The sequence below is a fragment of the Panthera leo genome, chromosome D2, assembly GCF_018350215.1.
Source record: "Panthera leo isolate Ple1 chromosome D2, P.leo_Ple1_pat1.1, whole genome shotgun sequence".
NCBI classification, from domain to species: Eukaryota; Metazoa; Chordata; class Mammalia; order Carnivora; family Felidae; genus Panthera; species Panthera leo.
This window is the reverse complement of record NC_056689.1, coordinates 74,886,690-74,906,153: the sequence shown is the minus strand read 5'-3', so window position 1 is coordinate 74,906,153 and position 19,464 is coordinate 74,886,690. Positions and strand designations below refer to the sequence as shown.

The window sequence follows — 19,464 nt, the reverse complement described above, 5'->3', positions numbered from 1 at the left end:
GGACAGAGGGAGACACAGAATCTGAAGCAGGCTTCAGGCTCTGAGCTGTCAGCGCAGAGCCCAACGCGGGGCTTGAACTCACAAACCATGAGATCATGACCTGAACCCAAGTCAGACACTCAACCGCCTGAGCCACCCAGGAGCCCCAGCCCTCAGCTCTTCAAGCTCGGAAAACTCCTCAGCCTGGGCATCTTTCCTCAATTCCTCTAATCCGATCTTCATAAGCCCTCTATTCAACCCACTCCAATCTTCCCTCCCCTCCAATCTTTTCTCATTCTACCTCTGCCCTCCAGGCCGGCTAAAAAGAGGAGTCATGAGTATGGAGGAACGGTCTCCCTCCATCCACCCACCCATCCATCCATCCATCCATCCACTCATTCATTCATCCATCCATCCATCTATTCATCTATCCATCCCAAAAACAAAAACAAACAAAACCAAAACGAAACAAAACAAAAAGCCCGGAAGATTTGAAAAAGCTTTGGGAATATAGTGTTGAACAAGATAGAGCATTCTAGTGGAGGGAGACAGACAATTGCTGAGTAAAATAATACAAAACAGCCTAGAGTGATAAGCCCATTGCAATAACATAGTGGAGTGTGTTACAAAGTGGAGGGGATGTACTGCTTTAAAATAGGTGTCAAGGAAGGCTCCTCAAGGAAGAGATATTTAGACAGAGATAGGCATGTTGAGAAGGAGCCAGGCAGTTTGTGTAGCTCCAGGATCCCTCCTCATGGATCTTCTGTGCCTCCAACCCCAAACCTCACAAAACTAATTAGGGAGGGTCTTTGGTATCTACAGGAATATCATACCATCTCCAACTCACTTGACGTACATTTTAAACTATTTAATATAAAATATTATATATATATACACCAATTGTTACATATATACATAAATGCTAATTTAAGGAAAAGAGGTGGTTATCCCCCAGTTTAAGAAATAAAGCATTACATGGGGTGCCTGGGTAGCTCAGTCAGTTAAGCCCCTGACTCCTGATTTTGGCTCAGGTCATGATCCTGTTGCATCCACACGACTCCTGAAACAGAATGTTACGGGCACCAGTGACCGATTGGGACCAACACTCTTGATAAGAGTGTGGCCCCAAACAGCCGGGGTACAGAGTTTTTAAAGCTGATCACATCATTTTATCATTATCTGGGAACAGAACAAAGAAACAGTTCCCAGATGAGTTAGAAACAGTTGCCAGATGAGTCAGAAACAGTTATCGAATGAGGTGATTATTTTAGACTTTCTGCTGCTAAGTTGCAACCAGTGGATCTCCTTGACCTTGTCTCTGATGCTCTTTTTTTGAGCTTTTGTTTCCTTCATTGGTAAAGCCTGATTCACAAGAGTATGAAGTATGATTTACAAGAGTAAAAGCAAGGCTGTTATCTTTTGACCTTTAGTGTCAGAACAAAGTTATCTTTCAAGCTAAGTGTTAGCCCTACACTACAATCTAACCCTTACAATCCTAGCATTGTGGGATTGAACCCCACATGGGACTTCTTGCTGAGTGTGGAGCCTGCTTGAGATTCTCTCCCCAACTTAAATACTCTTTCTCTTTAAAAAAAAAAAAAAAAAAAAAAAAAGCATTACAAATATAGTTGAAGCACTTCCCTTTTCTTCTCCAACCTCCTTCCCCTCCCTTTCCTACAGAGGTGACCACTGCTCTAAGTTTGGTCATTGTCATTTTCCCATTATGTTATTAAGTTTTGGTTTATTTGTATGTTTCACTCAACAAAATATTGTACTCTTTCTTTTAAAACTTTACACCAGTGCAACAGTAGCTAACATTTACTGAATAGCAGACATTGTTCTAAGTATTTTACTTGGTTTTTTTTCCTTAAATCCTCAGAATATCCTTTTGTATAAGTCCTATTATGATCCCCAATTCATAGGTGAGAAAACTGAAAAGTGGCACAATTTGCCTAGGATCACATACATGATTGCAAGTGGTGATGCCAGGACACAGACCCAAGCAATAAGACTCCAGCCACACAAGAAATCACTGTGCTACAATGCCCTTCCATTCTGTTGCATACTATTTGTATTCACTTGTAAGTTGCTTTTTTTGCTCAACTTTGTTTTTTTATTTTTTTTAAATTTTTTTTTTTCAACGTTTTTAATTCATTTTTGGGACAGAGAGAGACAGAGCATGAACGGGGGAGGGGCAGAGAGAGAGGGAGACACAGAATCGGAAACAGGCTCCAGGCTCCGAGCCATCAGCCCAGAGCCTGACGCGGGGCTCGAACTCACGGACCGCGAGATCGTGACCTGGCTGAAGTCGGACGCTTAACCGACTGCACCACCCAGGCGCCCCTCAACTTTGTTTTTTTAAAGATTTATCCAAGTTAATACTTATAATTCTGGTTCAGTAATTTTAACTGAGTGATACTTTTGAGTATGAAAATATGATTAGTTCCACCAGCTATTAATGACAATAAATGTGTTTCCTGCTGTTTACTCTGTAATCACAGTGCTGCTATATTTTCAACAAGTCTCCCTGTTCTACTTTCTCCTTACCTTGGGAAATTCTACATCTTCAAGGTTCAAATACCATTTCTGCCCTCAACCCAGGCAAAACTAAGTTATCCCTCTTCTAAGGTCTAATAGCATTTGGCCATAGAACTAGAATTGGGAATATATATGGCTCTTCTTTAAATTTTAAAAAAATGTTTATTTTTGAAGGAGAGACGGAGCATGAGAAGGGGAGGGGCAGAGAGGGAGACAGAGAATCTATAGCAGGCTTCAGGCTCTGAGCTGTCAGCACAGAGCCCAACGCAGGTCTTGATCGAACTCATGAGCTGTGAGATCATGACCTGAGCCAAAGTTGGACACTTAACTGAGCCACCCAGGCACCCCATATATGGCTCTTCTGTTTCTCTCATTAGACTGAACTTCCGGAGGGCAGCACCCTGAATTATGCCCCTTGGATTGATTCCCTATGCTTACTATTGTAGTAAATAGTTGCTAATGTTTCTAGATCTCACAGAAAATACAAAGGTGTTAGGGGCTGAGGAGTGGGATGCAGATTTGGAATCAGTTTGGAAGCCAAGTAGACACTTGCACTCATGTTTCATTGGCTTTTACAATCTCCTGCAAGGTTCTACAGATAAAGTGTTCACAAGGAAAATAGATCCTCTTGTAGATTCCCTTTAACGTGAACAATGCACCAATCTCCATCAATCTGCACCTTAAATACCTGCTTTTGGTGAAGGTCACTGTCATCCAATTAACTAGGATAATTAATTATATAAAATCCTAACATATTTCAGCTACTGTGATGGGCTGGAATAACTCCATGGTTATATGGTATAGGGCTAACCTCACCACCTCAGGATGTGATCGTCTGTGCAGATAGGGCCTTTAAAGAGGTAATTTAATTAAAATAAGGTTGTAAGGGTGTGTCCTAATCCAATCTAACCTATGTCCTTATAAGAGGAGGAAATCTGGACAAAACAAAGAGATATCAGAGATGTGGCTGCCCAGAGGAAAGGCATCTGCAAGCCAAGGAGAGAGGCCTTAGAAGAAATTAAACCTGCCAACACCTTGATCTTGGACTTTTTATATCTTGAACTGTGGGAAAATGAATCTCTACTGTTTAAGCCCCCTAGTCTGTGGTATTTTGTTGTGGCAGCCATAGGAAATGAATATAGCTACTCTTCAGCCATGTGTGTTAAGTTTGAGAGAGAGAGTGAGAGAGAGCAAGAGAGCACACGTGGGGGAGGAGCAGAGATGGAGAATCCCAAGCACCGGGAGTGTGGAGCCTGATGTGGGGCTCAGTGCGGGGCTCAAACCCACAAACCTTGAAATCATGACCTAAGCTGAAGTTGGGATGCTTGACAGAGCCACCCAGGCGCCCCACTCTTGGGCCATTTGTATTGGGTGTATTTGAAGCACCCTACTGGAGATTATATTTCTGTGGGGGTTCTCCCCCTCTTCTCTGATAAAAGAGAAGCTTGGAAAGATTGCCTTTGAATCACTAAGGGTAAACCCCTCTTCTCTCTGCAGTAAAGGTGTGGGCCCCTCAAGTTCACTAGCCATCTTCCTTGGGTGGGCAATTGCTCCTTTATCTGGGGTTAGGACATACTGTCACGTCCTTTTGTGGTTGAAGTTTCAGATGTGCCAGGCACCTGGGGAAATTCCCATAGCTTGGAGGAGAGAAAGCAACAAAGGATCTTCGTTCATGGAGTGATGGACCAGGGAAAAAGCCCTAACCTGCTGCTCCTGAGGGACTGGAGTCAGAGTTCATCAGTGAATCAGGGAAAGCATTCCTCCTCTCCCCAAAAGCAGCACTAGGATCTGTGCACTGAGGAACATCCCAGGTCCTGGATGGTGGCCAGATGCTGCAGGCTCAGTCTTCAAGAGCAATCTTTGAGGCCAGAAGAGCCACAGCCAGAAGCAGAGTGCCCAGAACTACCTCACAGTCTCCCTGGATTTGTTTGCTGGCCCAAGAGTAAGCCCCTGGGATCTGGGACAATTGGAAAGAGACGCTGAAGAAATACCAAAGTCTCTGGTAATAAGGCAGTTTTTAATAAGAAAGATAAAAGCAATACGAGCATAATTGCCTGTTGAGTTTGTGACAATTTATGCTGACTTTACTAGGAAATACCTTGTTTTGTTCAATATGGGTTTTATGCATTTAAAGAAGATGTGTTAATGAACTGAAGACTTTCTGAAAGGCAGTCTGGCAGTATCTAACAAAATGCTGAAGTGCATACCCAGCGATTTACTTTTCAAAAATACACATACCAAAATGTGCATGTTTAATGATGTTCATCTGGTGCTGCTAGTAATCACAAAAATATGAAAATTACCTAAATATTTACTCATGAAGAAACTAAAAAAAAATAAAATAAAGGCGTATTCCACCATCATAGAGTGCTATGGAGCTATTAAGGTGAGGTAGACATATTTGTACAAACTCACTATAATCACATCTGTGTGTAAAACTCCAAGCTGGTCTGTATATACACAGGATTGGAAGGACGCACACTCGGATACTGACAGTGATTACTTCAGAGGAACGGTGTGGGGATAGGGTATGAAGGAAGGTATGAATTGTATAATAAAAATACAAATATAAATATTTGGAAATGTATGATATGAATATATACATTTACAAATACGTATAGATGCATATATTTAATACATAAAGACATTAAATTCACTAATACAAGGTCCGTAACTGTAAAGATGTCATAGGACAATATAGAAAAATAATAGTGGTTTTCTTTAGGCGGGTAAGACTTTAGCTATTTTGCCTCCTCCTTTTACTTTCATTTCACAATTTAAAAGATAAAGAAGTATTTGTTGCTTGCAGTAGTTCAAATTAAGAAGTCTCTGAAATTGGGATGTATCCTCCAATTATAATTGAAAATGTTTTCAAATGTATGGTAGATAAAATGATGTGCTTAATCACTGATGGCGTTTCTAGATTTGATGAAAGATAGTACACAGAAAAAATGAGAAAATATGTTAAATCCACAGGCCCCAGATCTCCTGTCCTTCCCACCTCACCAAGGTCATTTGCTGAATCTTACAGGGACACATTTAGCTCTAAATACATAATATAATTTTCTGTGGTATTTGGGCTTGGGGAATCATTTTCCATGACATTGGCAGGGGTATAGCATTAGGAAAACTCCACTTCCCTTGCACAGAGTGCAAACATTTGCAAAGCACACTGTGAAATGGGCCAAAGGCTGGGGAGATGGGTGCACAGATAACCTCAGCAGAACTCGTGCCTGTGACCACCTTACAATCAGGTGGGAAAACAGAGAAGGGGTGGGGGAGGGCCTGACCAGATCTATTAATTCTGGGATTTTAGACCTAGAGATCCAAACTTGAGGAAAGGAAAAAAGGAGACAATCTCAGAAGTAGAAGAGCATGAAAGCACTTTATGTGTATTGCCTCTCCTTGTTCTTGGTTGGCTTGTTCATGTTGTGTCTCCTGCAGTCCCTGATGCCTGCTAGACACTCTATTTTCTCAGTGAATTAGTTAGGGAGCAGCCCCTTGTGGCGGGGAGAAGGATAATGAGGCTGTGGCCAGGCTCAGGACACAGGGCAGGGGTGGGGAAAGAACGCATGCCTGCCTCCCTTCCATTTCACTGCTGGGTGCTGTCAGACCTGCCAGACAGGTTCACAGAGTTGAGGGAAAATGAGTAGAGGGCACGGAGAAGGGGAGGTATTTCTAACCTTAAGCAATAAGATGCTGCCTGTCATAGATGGAAGGGGGTTGGAGGGTGTGGAAACAGACAAGCCTGAGTTCAGATGTCAGCTCTGCCATCTTGGCTGCCAAATCTCTCATTTCGCTACTTTCTGTGTACTTGCTTCCTCAGTGATCAAATGGAACTAATCATACTTTCTTCTGTGCCTGTCCCAAAGTTTGAATCAAGAAAAATCTTTATGTTAATATTATAGATCACTCCCAGACCCAATGATTTCTTAGGGGGCCCCCGCAGGATTCAGCACACAGCTGTGCTCATGGTTAGGATTCATCAGCAAGGGGAAAAGGCACATGGGGGTGATTTCCGAAGGAAAGTAGGCCAGTAGGCCCGTAGGCCCAAGCTTCTAAAAGTCCTCTCCTAGCGGAGTCACACAGGACACGTTTCATTCCTACAGCAACAAGTTGTAACAACACAAGTGAAATATTATTGAAGAGGGAAGCTCGTTAGAGACAGGCAGGTTTTTATTGGGGGACAGTCAGGTGGCACCTTCTGCCGAGCAAGTACCCCAAATTCCAGTCTCTCAGAAGGAAACAGGTATTCAGCATGAACCCCACTGTTTGTGCAAGGAGTCTAGATAGTCATTCTTATCAATTCCAGGAATGGTGGGAGCATTCCCGAAATCCAAGTTCACAGATACCAGCCACGGGCCTACCTTATCAGTAGGCTTTTCTAAGGATAGCTGGCTGAGGCCTGCTATGTCTTATTTGCACAGCCTGCTTGCTCTTTGCTCCCTGGGAAAAGAGTTAAGATGTTATTGGCACTAATATGGATTTGGAAATGCCCCAACTCCCTGGGCATGTAGGTAAGGCACCCCAACATCTTCTATAGATGTTCCAATTCCCAGATCCCTGTGAGCCAAATGTGGCTTTTCGTTTCATCGTTTTTCCTTACTTGTATTTAATAAGAGGTTAGGCATATGTCGGGATGTCAGCTCTTTTCAGGGATTCCAGGCTTGCTTGGGGCCCAAGAAGTCACCTCTGAAAGTGGCTTTAGTCAAATGCCTTGACACTCTTTGCTGATGGTTAACTGGCTACCAGATTATGTGAGGCTTTCAGAACATTCCCAAGGGAAAGTCATCCTTCTTATGTTCTCCATCCATAGTTTTAGGGTGCTGATATTGGAACCTGAGTAGATCCCAGGCCCCAAAAAGCCTAGCTTTCAAACTGTGTTGTATTAAAAGAAACAGATCATCATGAAAATGTAATTGAGATAAATTCTGATCTGTATTTGCATTTTTCTTTTTTTTTAAATTTTTAAAAATGTTTATTTATTTTTGAGACAGAGACAGAATGCGAGTGGGTTAGGGCAGAGTGAGAGGGAGGCACAGAATCCAAAGCAGGCTCTAGGCTCTGACCTGTCAGCACAGAGCTCGACGCGGGGCTCGAACTCACCAGCCGTAAGATCATGATCTGAGCCGAAGTCGGACGCTCAACCGACTGAGCCACCCAGGTGCCCCTGTATTTGCATTTTTCAAAGAATATTAAAGATGATATAATTTGTTACCTACAGTGATATGTCTTAAAATCCCTTTCCCCTATTTTATAAATAGATATTTTATTTTTCTTTTATCATTTTTAATTTTTTTTTATTTTTTTGGTGCCAAAGTCTGGGATAAATATTTTATTTTAGAATAGTCTTAGATTTACAGAAAAGTTACAAAGATAGTATCTAAAGTTACCTACCATACACCCCAACCATTTTCCTCTTTTGTTAACATCTTACATCAATAAGATACGTTTGTCACAACTAATGAACCAATACTGACACATTAGTAACTAAAGTCCATATTTTTTTTCCTTATTTTCTGGGTTCTGTTCCAGGATCCTATTTAGGATGACACTATATTTAGTCAACATGTTTCCTTAGGCTCCTTTCGGCTGTGACAGTTTCTCAGACCTCCCTTGCTTTTGATGACCCTGGCAGTTTTGAAGTATGCTGGCCAGGACTTCCATGGACCGCCCTTCAATTTGTTTTTGTCTGATGTTGTGCTCATGATTAGACCGGTTCATGCGTTGTGGGGAGGAAGACCACAGAAGTGCTCCTGTCATCACATCATATCAAGGGTACATGGAGGTATTAACCTTCATCACCTGGCTGAGGCAGTGTTTGCCAGGTTTCTCTCCTGTAAAGTTACTCTCCTTCCTCCTTTCTACGCTTTCTGCTTTGGCTACCAGTCACTGTGCACGGCCCACGCTGAAGGAGCGGGGAGTTACGCTGCACCTCCTCCAAGGCAAAGCGTCTACACAAACTATTTGAATTCTTCTTCCTGGGCAATGTGTCTATTCTCTCCCATTTATTTACTTATCCAATCGTTCGTTCACATTGGTGTGGACTCCCTCCGGGTTTTTGTGAACCATCACTCCCATTCAGTGGCACGGGTTCTGAAATCTCCCTCCTCCTCTTACAAAAAGCTCTTCTTGTTGTTATCTCCTCTCTCCTCTTTCCTTTTCTTCCCCGTTAGCCTTTTTCCCCTACCCCTCTATTTTTCTCTCTCATCTCAGCCCTTTCCTACTTGATTCTCCCACCTGACTTTTCCAGCTGTCCTCCCAACTGATTACCTTATGTATTTAAGAAGGTATAAGTGGGAAAAAAGGGGAGGAACACAGGGGGAAATGCCCACTAGTCGGTAGATGATGTTAGCAGTTGAGAGGGCAGAAAGAGGCTGTGAATATTTCATGCATTGATTATTTGCTCTCTCTTACATGTCCATGTATCAAAAAGACTTCTTGAGAGCTTGTATCAAGGACAGTGTGAAGGGTGCTCGGGGTCGTATCTCCTTCAAACCTTGCCCGACTCATGCATATTTCACAGGTGAGAAAATGGAAGCTCAGAGAGATTACTTGCCCAATATCATAGTGCTAATAAATGGCAAAGCTGGGAGCCATTTGGCTCCAAATGAAGCCAACTGGCTCCAAATCTGGCATGCTTATTGGATGAACTGAGGTGTATTTATAATTCTAAATTCCCTAGGAGATGAAACTTAACCCCTAGTTCTAAAAACACCAGTGTGGAGTACTGTAACACGTTCATAGTCTCAGATTCCTTCTAAAGGGCTTTTGCTTGGACAGTCTGAATTTGTAAAGTTAAACCTTACACAGTCTTGCCCTTTTCTTCTACTGAGCTGTACCTTTGTTTTCATTTCATGCAAAGCAAAGTCACTTTAGAATGTTAGACTCCATTTGTGTTTCTTTCTTCTTTTTCTAGAAGTTAATATGGAGAAAATTTGTTAAGGTCTCTGTATTAGTTTTCTATTGTTGTGTAACAAGTTGCCACAAACTTACTGGCTTCACACAACACCCATTTATCACCGTGCAGTTCTATAGACCAGAGGTCCAAGCATGTAATGACTGGGCCTCTGCTCAGGCCCTTGTCAGGCTGAAGTCCTGGGATGGCAAGGCTGTATTCCTCTCTGGAGGCTCTGCAGAAGAATTTCCCTCCAAGCTCATCCAAGTCGTTGACGGAATTCAGTTCCTTGCAGTCGTGGGAGCGAGGCCTCCGTGCACTAGCTGGTTTTTGGCTGGGGGCGTCCCATATCTAGTAGAGGTCACCGACAGTTTTTTACCACGCAGCTCCTTCCATTTTTCCTCTCAAGCTTTGAATCTCTTACTTCCTTTGCCAGTGACCTCTAGACCTGGATTCATAGGGCTCATGTGATTGGTTAGGCCCACGCAGAAAATCTCTTCTGAAAGTCAACTGTGATACATAATATAACTTAATCACGGAAGTAACACCTCATCATATTTACAGTCTCGGGTATTATACAGGGTGTGTACATCAGGGACTGGGAATCTATGGGCATCTTACAATTCTGCCTACCACATTCTCCACTCCTTTATTTATTCACACAACCCATATTTGTAGAGTGCCTGCCCTGTGCCAGGCACAGTTCCAGGAGTTGGAGCTACAATGGTTAACACGACCAGCTTGGTCCCTTAAAGATTACCATCTAGTGTGGTGAGACAGATGGTAACCAAGGAAACAACGAAAACTATCCATTAGTGATGAATGCTGTGCCGAGAATTAAAATAGGGTAGACTTCAGGTTTAGATGGGGTGGTCAGGAAGAGGGTCTCTGAGGAGGTGCCATTTTAGCTGCTTCATGAGAAGACGGCACAATGAAAAGGTCCATGTGAAGATTGTTTAATACCCACAAGCCCAAAATGAAAGCCCACACCCTGTGGTTCCAGGGTTCCTTCTAATCATATTTAACATATTTAACACAGAAGCCTATTTCCAAACCACACCCTAAACCACTCTGCACAGCGTCTTCCTCATTCTGCTCTTGGCCCTGGTTGGTTGGTGTAGCTTTGAGCATAATCTCCTAAACTCCCAGATCCCGGGCGGGAGCTGGGCTGTGTGGCACGTCAACAATGGAGACTATGGACACCAGTTCCCACAAACATGCTTCTCTTCTCCCCCTCAGACTTCTCCTGGAGTCGGGCAGAATATTAGTGGTGAGGACTCCTGGGTGTAAGATGCATTTCTCCCAATAAATAACAAATACTGCTAGGACAGATTTCTGCTAAAAATCTACTCAACTGAATCTCCATTCCAATTTCCTGCTTTAAAGTTACACAACCCAAAGGTTCACTGAGAACTGCTTGGCCCAGGCACAGTGCTCCCCACATCTGCTCTTGGTACACCACCGTTGAAAAGATTTCCAACCCTCGTTGGTCACTTTCGTGGTTAAGAATGCAAAGGTGTGGGAAAAAAAAAAAACAACAAAACAACAAAAACCCAAAGGTGTGAGGTTTTGGACCTTGTGTATCACCATGCAGTTGGAACCATCAAGGTGCTCTGAAACATACACTGAACAAACACTTTCCGGGTGTGGACCATGTCCCTACCATCAAGGGACTTCCAGTGTCATGGAGGAGACCAACATGCAGGTGGGCAATGATAACACAGGAGGCTTGCTTTAATGTATTAAGTGATTTTGTCAACAAATATTTATTGAGTGCTTACTCTGTGGTAGGCACTGTTTTAGGTGCTAGACTTAATATAGCAGTTAAATGGAACAGACATTAATCCCTGTCCTCATCAACCTTATTATATTCTAGAGGAGTATATCATGAAATATATAAGTAAGATGTTGATCGCTAAATAAATTCTGTGGAGGAAAATAAAGAAAAGGGTGCTCAGAAGTATGAGAGGAAGGGGGTGCCTGGGTGGCTCAGTTGGTTAAGCGTCTAACTTCGGCTCAAGTCATGATCCTGCAGTTCATGGGTTCGAGCCTTGGCTCTAGCTTTCTGCTGTCTGCACAGAGCCCACTTCGAATCCTCTGCCCTACCCTCTCTCTCTCTCAAAAATAAACATTAAAAAAAAAAGCGGGAGAGAAGTATGGGAGGAAGGGAGGTTATTATCACTTTAAAGAGGTGAGGGAAGGGGCACCTGGGTGTCTCAGTCGGTAACGTGTCTGACTTTGGCTCAGGTCATGACATGATCTCACAGTTTGTGAGTTGAGGTCCTGCATTGGGCTCTGTGCTGACAGCTTAGAGCCTGGAGCCCACTTCGAGTTCTGTGTCTCCCTCTCTCTCCTGCCCCTTCCCCACCCCCATTCACACTTTGTCTCTCTCTCTCTCTCAAAAATAAATAAACATTAAAGAAAAAAAGAGGTGAGGGAAGACAACACTGAAAAGGTGACACTGGCATGGCCTGGGAGGGATGGGAATGGGGAAGGGTAGGATGGGAATGGGGAATGGTAGGGTCTCGCAGGCCACTGTATGGACTTTCACTTTGACCACATGCACTGGGTAGCCACAAGAGCGTCTTCATCAGGGGACTGGCATGATCACCTCCTTTTTACTCCCTGCTTGCTATGGTGGAGAGTAAAGAGAAGGGGGTCAAGGGGAAACAGAAAGACAAGTGAGCAGGTTATTACATATTCTAGGTGAGAAATGATGGTGACTTGGACCAGAGTGATAGTTATGGAGGTGGTAGAAATGAAATTTGCTGATGGATTGATTGCATGTGGGGCTGTGGCAGAAAATGTGGAGTCAAGAATGTCTCCAATGTTTTTGGTTTAAGCAACTGGAAGAAGGGGGTTGCCATTATTTCCATGGGGAAGATGATGGAAGGAGCAGGTTGGAGGCCAGAGAGACCAAGAGTCTGGTCTGGGGCAGGTTGGGTGTATGTTGTATGTCAAACGCTTAATGGATGTGTCAAATAGGCATCTGGGTGTGAGACTGGCTTTCAGGAAAGAGAGAGAGAGAGAGTGAGAGAGAGCACTAGTGATATAATTTTGTAACTTCTAAGCACAGAGATGATGTCTAAAGCCATGAGTTAGAACCAAAAGATGGATGTAGTTAGAGAAGGGAGAAGTCCAGGACCTCGGCCCGAGGACTTTTTAACCTTAGAGGTCTGAGAGGCGAAGAGATACCAGTCAAAGAGACTGAGGAAGAGTCAGAGAAGTAGGAGGAAAATCAGGAGAGGGTGATCCTGGAAGCCAAGTGAGGAAGTATTTGAGGAAGGATGGAGTGAACAACATTCCGTGTGAGAGGAGACAGAATCCAGTGCACTAGTACAAAAGGCTGGCCTAATTTTTAAAATTTATTTAATTAATTAATTTATTTTTACTATTTTATTATTAAAATTTTTTTTAAATGTTTATTTTTGAGAGAGAGACACAGAACGCGAGCAAGGGAGGGGCAGAGAGAGAGGGAGACACAGAATCCAAAGCAGGTTCCAGGCTCAGAGCTGTCAGCATAGAGCCCAACTGCAGGCTCTAACCCACGAACCAGGAGATCATGACCTGAGCTGAAGTCGAACACTCAATCAACTGAGCCACCCAGGTGCCTCAAAAGGCTGGCTTTAGAGAGGAGCACAGACTGCCGGGTAAGAGTAGGGAAGCAGAGTCTCTGAGTACAGAAGCAAATGGGTGGGTAGATGGCAGAGTGCAGAGGCAGGTTCTCTTCTCGCTGCTCCACTGTTTACAGTGCTACAGAAAATGAAGCCATCAGCTGAGAGCAGAGGATTGGAGACAGGAAAAAGTACGAAACAGTCATTGGGGAGATTGGGGATGTGGCCCAGAGAAGTGTAGTAGGATGGCTGAACAGCAGCACGGTACTTGTTGGGGCTTGTGGTCAGGAATGTCAAGTGGGGCTTGTCAACATGGTTGTGCATTTTTCCCCAGTCATACTGGGCTGCAGGCAAGGAGCAGGAAGACACTTGGATTGGCCAGGGTTGGGGTCAAATAAATGGAAAGCACAGCAAGAAAAGAACTACATGATGGAATCCAACTTGGGTGTGGAGGAAATAGAGGACATGGGGGATGAGGAACAGTGAAAAGGAAACAGGATTTGTGAATGGAATGCAGGTCCCAGTCAGGCAGCAGGACCACTGGGGTTGTGGTTCACTATGAACAAGAAAGTGAGATACTTGAAATCACAATCTGGGAACTGAGAGAGTTGGTATGACAAGGTTTAGTTAAGAGTCAGCAAACATGGCCTAAGGGCCAAAGTTGGCCTACTGCCTGTGGTTTACACAGCCTTGAGCTAAAAATAGTCTTTACTTCTTTTTTAGTCTTTATTTTTTTAGTCTTAAATTATTTTTTTAGTCTTTTTTTTTTTTTTAATTTTTTTTTTAACGTTTATTTATTTTTGAGACAGAGAGAGAGAGAGAGAGAGCATGAACAGGGGAGGGTCAGAGAAAGAGGGAGACACAGAATCTGAAACAGGCTCCAGGCTCTGAGCGGTCAGCACAGAGCCCGACGCGGGGCTCGAACTCACGGACCGCGAGATCATGACCTGAGCCGACGTCGGACGCTTAACCGACTGAGCCACCCAGGGCCCCTATTTTTTTAGTCTTAAAAAATTTATTTTTATTTTTATTCCAGTATAGTTAACATATAGTATTACATTAGTTTCAGGTGTACAATATAGTGACTCATCAATTCTATATATTACTCAGTGGTCATCAAGATAGTTTTTATATATTATTTTCTTTTTATTTTTTTCTTAATTATTTTGAAAGAGAGAGTGTGCACATGTGTGGGCTGGGGGAGGGGTGGAGGGGGGAAGAGAATCCGAAGCAGGCTCCTCGCTCTCAGCACAGAGCCCAATGTGAGGCTCGATCCCATGAACTGCAAGATCATGACCTGAGCCAAAATCAAGTCGGACACTTAACTGACTGAGCCAACCAGGCATAGTTTCTACTATACAACCCAACATAGTTTTTACATTTTTAAATGTAATATACACACACACATACATACATACAAGGGCAATTATTCTTTTGGCAAGAACAATTGCTCTAAGAATTGAAGACATTGCCTCCTGGCCTGCAAAGCCTAGGGTACTTACTATCAAGCCCTTAACAGAAAAAGTTTGCTGACTCTTAGTCTAGACTCTAGGGTATCACCATGAGTGTGAGTAGCTGAGGTAAGGAAGAGGACACAATTGTAAAGGCCAGGTGGCCAGGATATTGGCAGGAATATCTACACGTGTATAGAAACTGCTAATAATTATGACGGTGTTGGAGAGAGTGGCAGGGAGCTAGAACTAACAGTTAAGGAATAAGGAGTTGTGACCTGGGATCTGTAGATGCCTATTGAGGACTGCAACATAGAGGAACCACACGTAATCCAATCTGATAGCATGAGGTTCAACATTCAAAGTTAAGGGAGGAGAGAGAGAATGTTCTAGAAGTAGCTGGGTGAAGAGCTAGTCAGTCATTGGTACTCCTCTAGGCACCAGTGGTTTGAGGGATGAATACAGCTACCACTTGACAGAGCTGCAGGGGAAGCAGAGTGCTCAGAGATGGCCTGGGTGACCAAGTTAATGGTGCCTTAAGGAAAGAGCACAAGTGAAGGGGCAGTTAAGTCAGCCCCCACTGGCTGGAAAGACTTTGCAGAGGAAAGCTTTGAGCGGAAGCTTAAAGTATTGGTAGGACTTAGGTAACAATGGGCGGGACAGGAAGAAGGGAAGGGATATATAGGTGTAGGAAAGCATGATATATTTAAACACTGACCTCAGAAAGGCACAAATGAACTTCAGTACAGCTGGAGGTTCAAGACTGGTGCAATTAGGAGCTTTGGGAGAAGAGCATTATTGTCTCTTCTTTAGTATTTGTGTGCTGGGGCTTAAGTAGATTGAGAGCCTCACGTAGATAGGTAGATGCTCTATAAATGAAACAAAACCACACAATCAACTTGCAGACTTGTTACTTCCCCACGGGTATAGTAGAAACTGTTTTAAATAAATCTGTATATGGGGATGCACTCATTCATCTCTCAAGCATTTTTTGAGAGTATCTCATCTGCCCAACGCTCTGCCGGGCATTGGGGGTGTAGTGGTGAACAACACAAAAGCTTCCTTCCACTCTCTGAGCTTATAGTCTGCAAGTATTGAAGTGTGATCAGGCTCAGATAGGATGTTACTGGTGCTCACTGCTTTGGCATCTAAACCAATCTGGGGGCCAGGGAAGAGTCCTGGAGGAAGTGACAATGTGGAGAAATAGGTTGTTGTTAGAACAAGGAATGGGTGGTGGTGGAGAATGTTCCAAGTGAAGTGACAGCACTCATTGGGTTGGAGGTGGGAGAAAGGGCTATTTAAGGCACTGAAGACATGGAGTGTGGTGAAAAATGGACTCGGAAAGACGATGGGGGTCTAGCCTGGAGTGGGGTCTGCATCCTCAAGAAGCCTCTGGCAAAGTCCAAGAAGGCAGGACCCATGTCTGTCCTGTTCGCTGCCTTGCACCTGCTATCAGGTGCTCACTTCCCATACCTGGCACGTGGTAGGTACATGATAATGGTTTGTGGAAGGAGTGTGTCACTGTGAACCATAGTCTAACGCTCTGAAAAAATTATTAGTTTATCAGTATAAATACCTTCATTATTCTTGTAAACAAAATGACAAATGTGAAAGCATTTTGTAAACTGTAAAACATACCTGATTTTAAGCTATATTATGTTGCAATATGTATAATGTAGTACCTCTTTTGTGCTCCTAACAACTGTTTTTTTTTTTTTTTGAGACTCTTATTTACTCAACTCAAAATCCCCAAAACATTGTATTAGAGAAATTATCCAGTCATATGTAGTACGAAAGTAGCTTGATTAGGGAAAAAACCTTCATCAGCCTTTTAGCCTTTATCACTTCCTTTTACCACTTCCTAAGGTGGCTTCTAGCATATTCACATTGCTTGTTTTCTATGAAGTGAGCATAAACCAACAAAGTAATCATACTTTTCTCCTGGTTCAGAATAGATCCTACCTTGTTCCTCACTGTGTACTCCTCTATCTTCACCAGGGAATCATCAACTCCTTGGAAACAGGCGTCTTGCATCGTTTATGCCCAACATCCAACATTATGGCTATTAGCTGGTATTTAATACCTACCGGCTACATTTAATAAATTTATTCTGGAAGTTGCGACTGTTCACAAATACAGTACTAGAGCCTAAATAATTGTATTTAATGCACTTAAATGATCATTGGCTATTATATTACCAAATGTTTCAAATACTTTAACTTGAAAGGGAAAAGAATGAAGATGCAGAAATATTGAATTTCATCTTTTCTCCAAATTTTCTAGAGTTTGTCTTGTTTTAGGTCTACCACATAATGGGCGATAACCCATGAGATCATTTTAGCATCTTCTTTGATATATAACGCAAAGGTAATAATGTTGAAAAGCTTTTTCTGATATTTAGGCCAGGTTTCCTTTCATTTTATTCTGTCACATCTCTCTGTGGCCTACTAAATAGTTTTCTATCTACGGCATTTAAAAGCTATGCTTGCTCTTATGTTAAGCTCTTTAATTCTGACTTAATTATCATATACACAAACGAGTCTCTTGATCCTGCCCCATAAAACAGTTCCTGTAGCTTCTTAGTAGTACTTGTTGTTCAACTCTGTCTGGCTCTTATTTTGGGGGAGGAGGGTAAGTTTAATTTAGAGTGGCCCAAGCATTTTGGAGAAAGAACTCTGAAGCTAATTTTTAAGTAACCTCTTTTAGAATTTCTTTTTTTTTTTTTTTTTTTTGGTCTATGTTTGCATTTCCTAAGTTTTCTTTCTTTACAGTGATACATTTAGTTACATAGAAAAACCTCTTCGCTCCGGTAGAACGAATGAGAGGAAAAGGCTTTTTGTGTGTATGTGTTGTCGGTTCATTGTTCCCGGATGTAGTATTCTGTCATTCATTCACATGTACCATCCATTTTTACAAAATGTGTAAAAAATTTGTAACAATGTATCCCACTGCTGCTTTCTGATTTTTTTCTGAACTCCTCTTAATTTCATACCAAGGGCTTGAGTAATTAGATTCAGTTTAAATGGCTTTCAAGTTCCAGGTATAATAGTTACTGATTAAACATTAAAATTGTTGGTCAAGAGGCACCTGGGTCAGTAAAGCACCCGACTCTTGATCACGGGGTTGTAAGTTCAAGCCCCACGCTGGGTGTGGAGATTACTTAAAAAAGTAAAATACTCAGGGGCGCCTGGGTCGGGTCCCTCAGTGGGTTAAGCTTCCAACTGCAGCTCAGGTCATAATCTCCTGGCTCATGGGTTGGAGCCTGGAGTTGGGCTCTGTGCTGACAGCTCAGAGCCTGGAGCCTGCTTCAGATTTCTGTGTCTCCCTCTCTCTCTGCCCTCTCCTGCTCACACTCTCTCTCTCTCAAAAATAAACATTAAAATTTTTTTTTAAATATTCAAAAAAATTGTTGGCCAGTAATAAAAGGCTGTAGCAAAAGGCCTGATAAATTGATTTTTTTCCACTAACACTCATTTTTCTTGTTTGTGATGTGTGCTGAATGTAAAGCTACCACACTCAAGTATTTTCAAACGATGCAAAATCTGTTCTGCTGCAGAGCTTCTGCGCCCTTGCCACGTTACTCTCTTCAGCCTGTCCCCACCTTTCAGGTCTCAGCTCAAAACTCACCTTCTCTGAGTGTCCCTATTCCCCAATCTTGGTCTCACCAACTTTTTTACTTTACCGATATGAAATAAACTTGCTAATTACTTATTGCGTCCCTCCTCCCACTGCTAGTCCGTCAAGGGTCGGGCCACTATTACTTCCCAGAGGTGAGCGGTGCTGGGCTAGTGATACCTGCTCGATGCGTTTCTGATTAACGGATAAATACGGCATTTTCACTCAGCGGAGACAGGCCATTCCCCAGGCGGAAGGGACCGGCCTGTAACTTTGCATGACTGCGCACAAAACATGCTCAAAATGACCCTATGCAGACGCCTTCTTTCTCGCCAGGCAGAAACCCTGACCCCAATTTCACCTTTGCTACCCCGTTTCGCGCTCGAGGAGTGAGGGGCGAGCGGTCTGAAAACCTCCTCCCTAACGTTTCCCGGCGGAGGCCGGAGGAGGAACCGGCGCGCACGTACTGCACCCGCCGCCACGTCAGCCGGTGCGCGCGACGGTAGCGCGCCTGCGCGCGGAGGACCGCCCCGTACATCCGGGGCCTGGGCGGCGGCGGCGCCGCCGTGCGGGGGTCACGTGGCTCTTTCCTTTCCGTCTCTGGCCGGCTGGGCGCGGGCGACTGCTGGCGAGGCGCGTGGAACCTCGCGCTGGTTCCCTTTCGTCTCCTCTCGCGGCCCGGGCCACCAAGGAGTTCGCTGACGCCGGTGAGCTGAGCCGCCCGCCAAGATGCCGGCCTATTTCCAGAGGCCGGAAAATGCCCTCAAACGCGCCAACGGTGAGTAGGGGATCGGGGCGCGCCGGGCTGGGTCGGCCCGAGGCCTCGGAGGTCGAGGGGCCCGGGCCTCCTTCTCCCTGCTCCGCCTCCCGTCTGCGGCTGCAGAGGTGGTCGATGAGACCTGTCTGCCGCCGTTCCAGCCTGTGGTTGGGCATGGTTTCCCTTCTCGCTCCTACCGACCGCGGTTGGGGGGGTGGGAGGTGCGGAGCCGGGAACCGTCGCTCTGGGGGGGGCCCTTCCTTCCCCCCGCCGCTTCCTGCTGCGTCTCAGGGGCCGCGGCCCCGGAGACAGGTCTACCGGGGCCTGGCCTCCTTAACCGCCCCCCCCCCCTTGTCCGCCTCCGCCCGGCTCCCCAGGCCGCCGGGCCCTCGGCTGCTTAGGCCCCGCGCCCCCAGCCGCCATCTGGGAGTGCCGGGGAGGAAGAAACATGGCTCCCTCCCGGGGACAATGCACGCGAGAACCTCGACTCCACCTCCTGCCGGCGCCGGGAGCCGGCCAGTCCCACCTCCCGCCCTCTCGCAAACACCTCCGCCCCCCAAATCCAGCGCCGGGCTTTGCTGGGTCAGGGTCCACTTAGCCTTTTCCCCAGTC

At 44.4% G+C, this 19,464-nt stretch overlaps 1 protein-coding gene and 1 long non-coding RNA gene across 2 annotated transcripts in view; one reads left to right on the top strand and one right to left on the bottom strand.

Annotated features, from left to right (window-relative positions):
* Positions 1-7,682: 7,682 nt before the first annotated feature.
* Positions 7,683-18,568, bottom strand: LOC122201854. Its single transcript, XR_006194341.1, has 3 exons — positions 18,466-18,568; positions 15,199-15,349; positions 7,683-9,925 (listed from the first exon to the last, which is right to left on the bottom strand). It is a non-coding gene; the product is annotated as an uncharacterized LOC122201854 (long non-coding RNA).
* A 98-nt stretch (positions 18,569-18,666) lies between these two features.
* The window catches only part of EIF3A (eukaryotic translation initiation factor 3 subunit A), a 35,526-nt gene continuing 34,728 nt past the window's right edge, over positions 18,667-19,464 (top strand). The window contains exon 1 of the mRNA XM_042907822.1: positions 18,667-18,873. Coding sequence (XP_042763756.1) covers positions 18,825-18,873 — 49 coding nt within the window. The 5' untranslated portion in view covers positions 18,667-18,824. The remainder of the gene's footprint in view (positions 18,874-19,464) is intronic.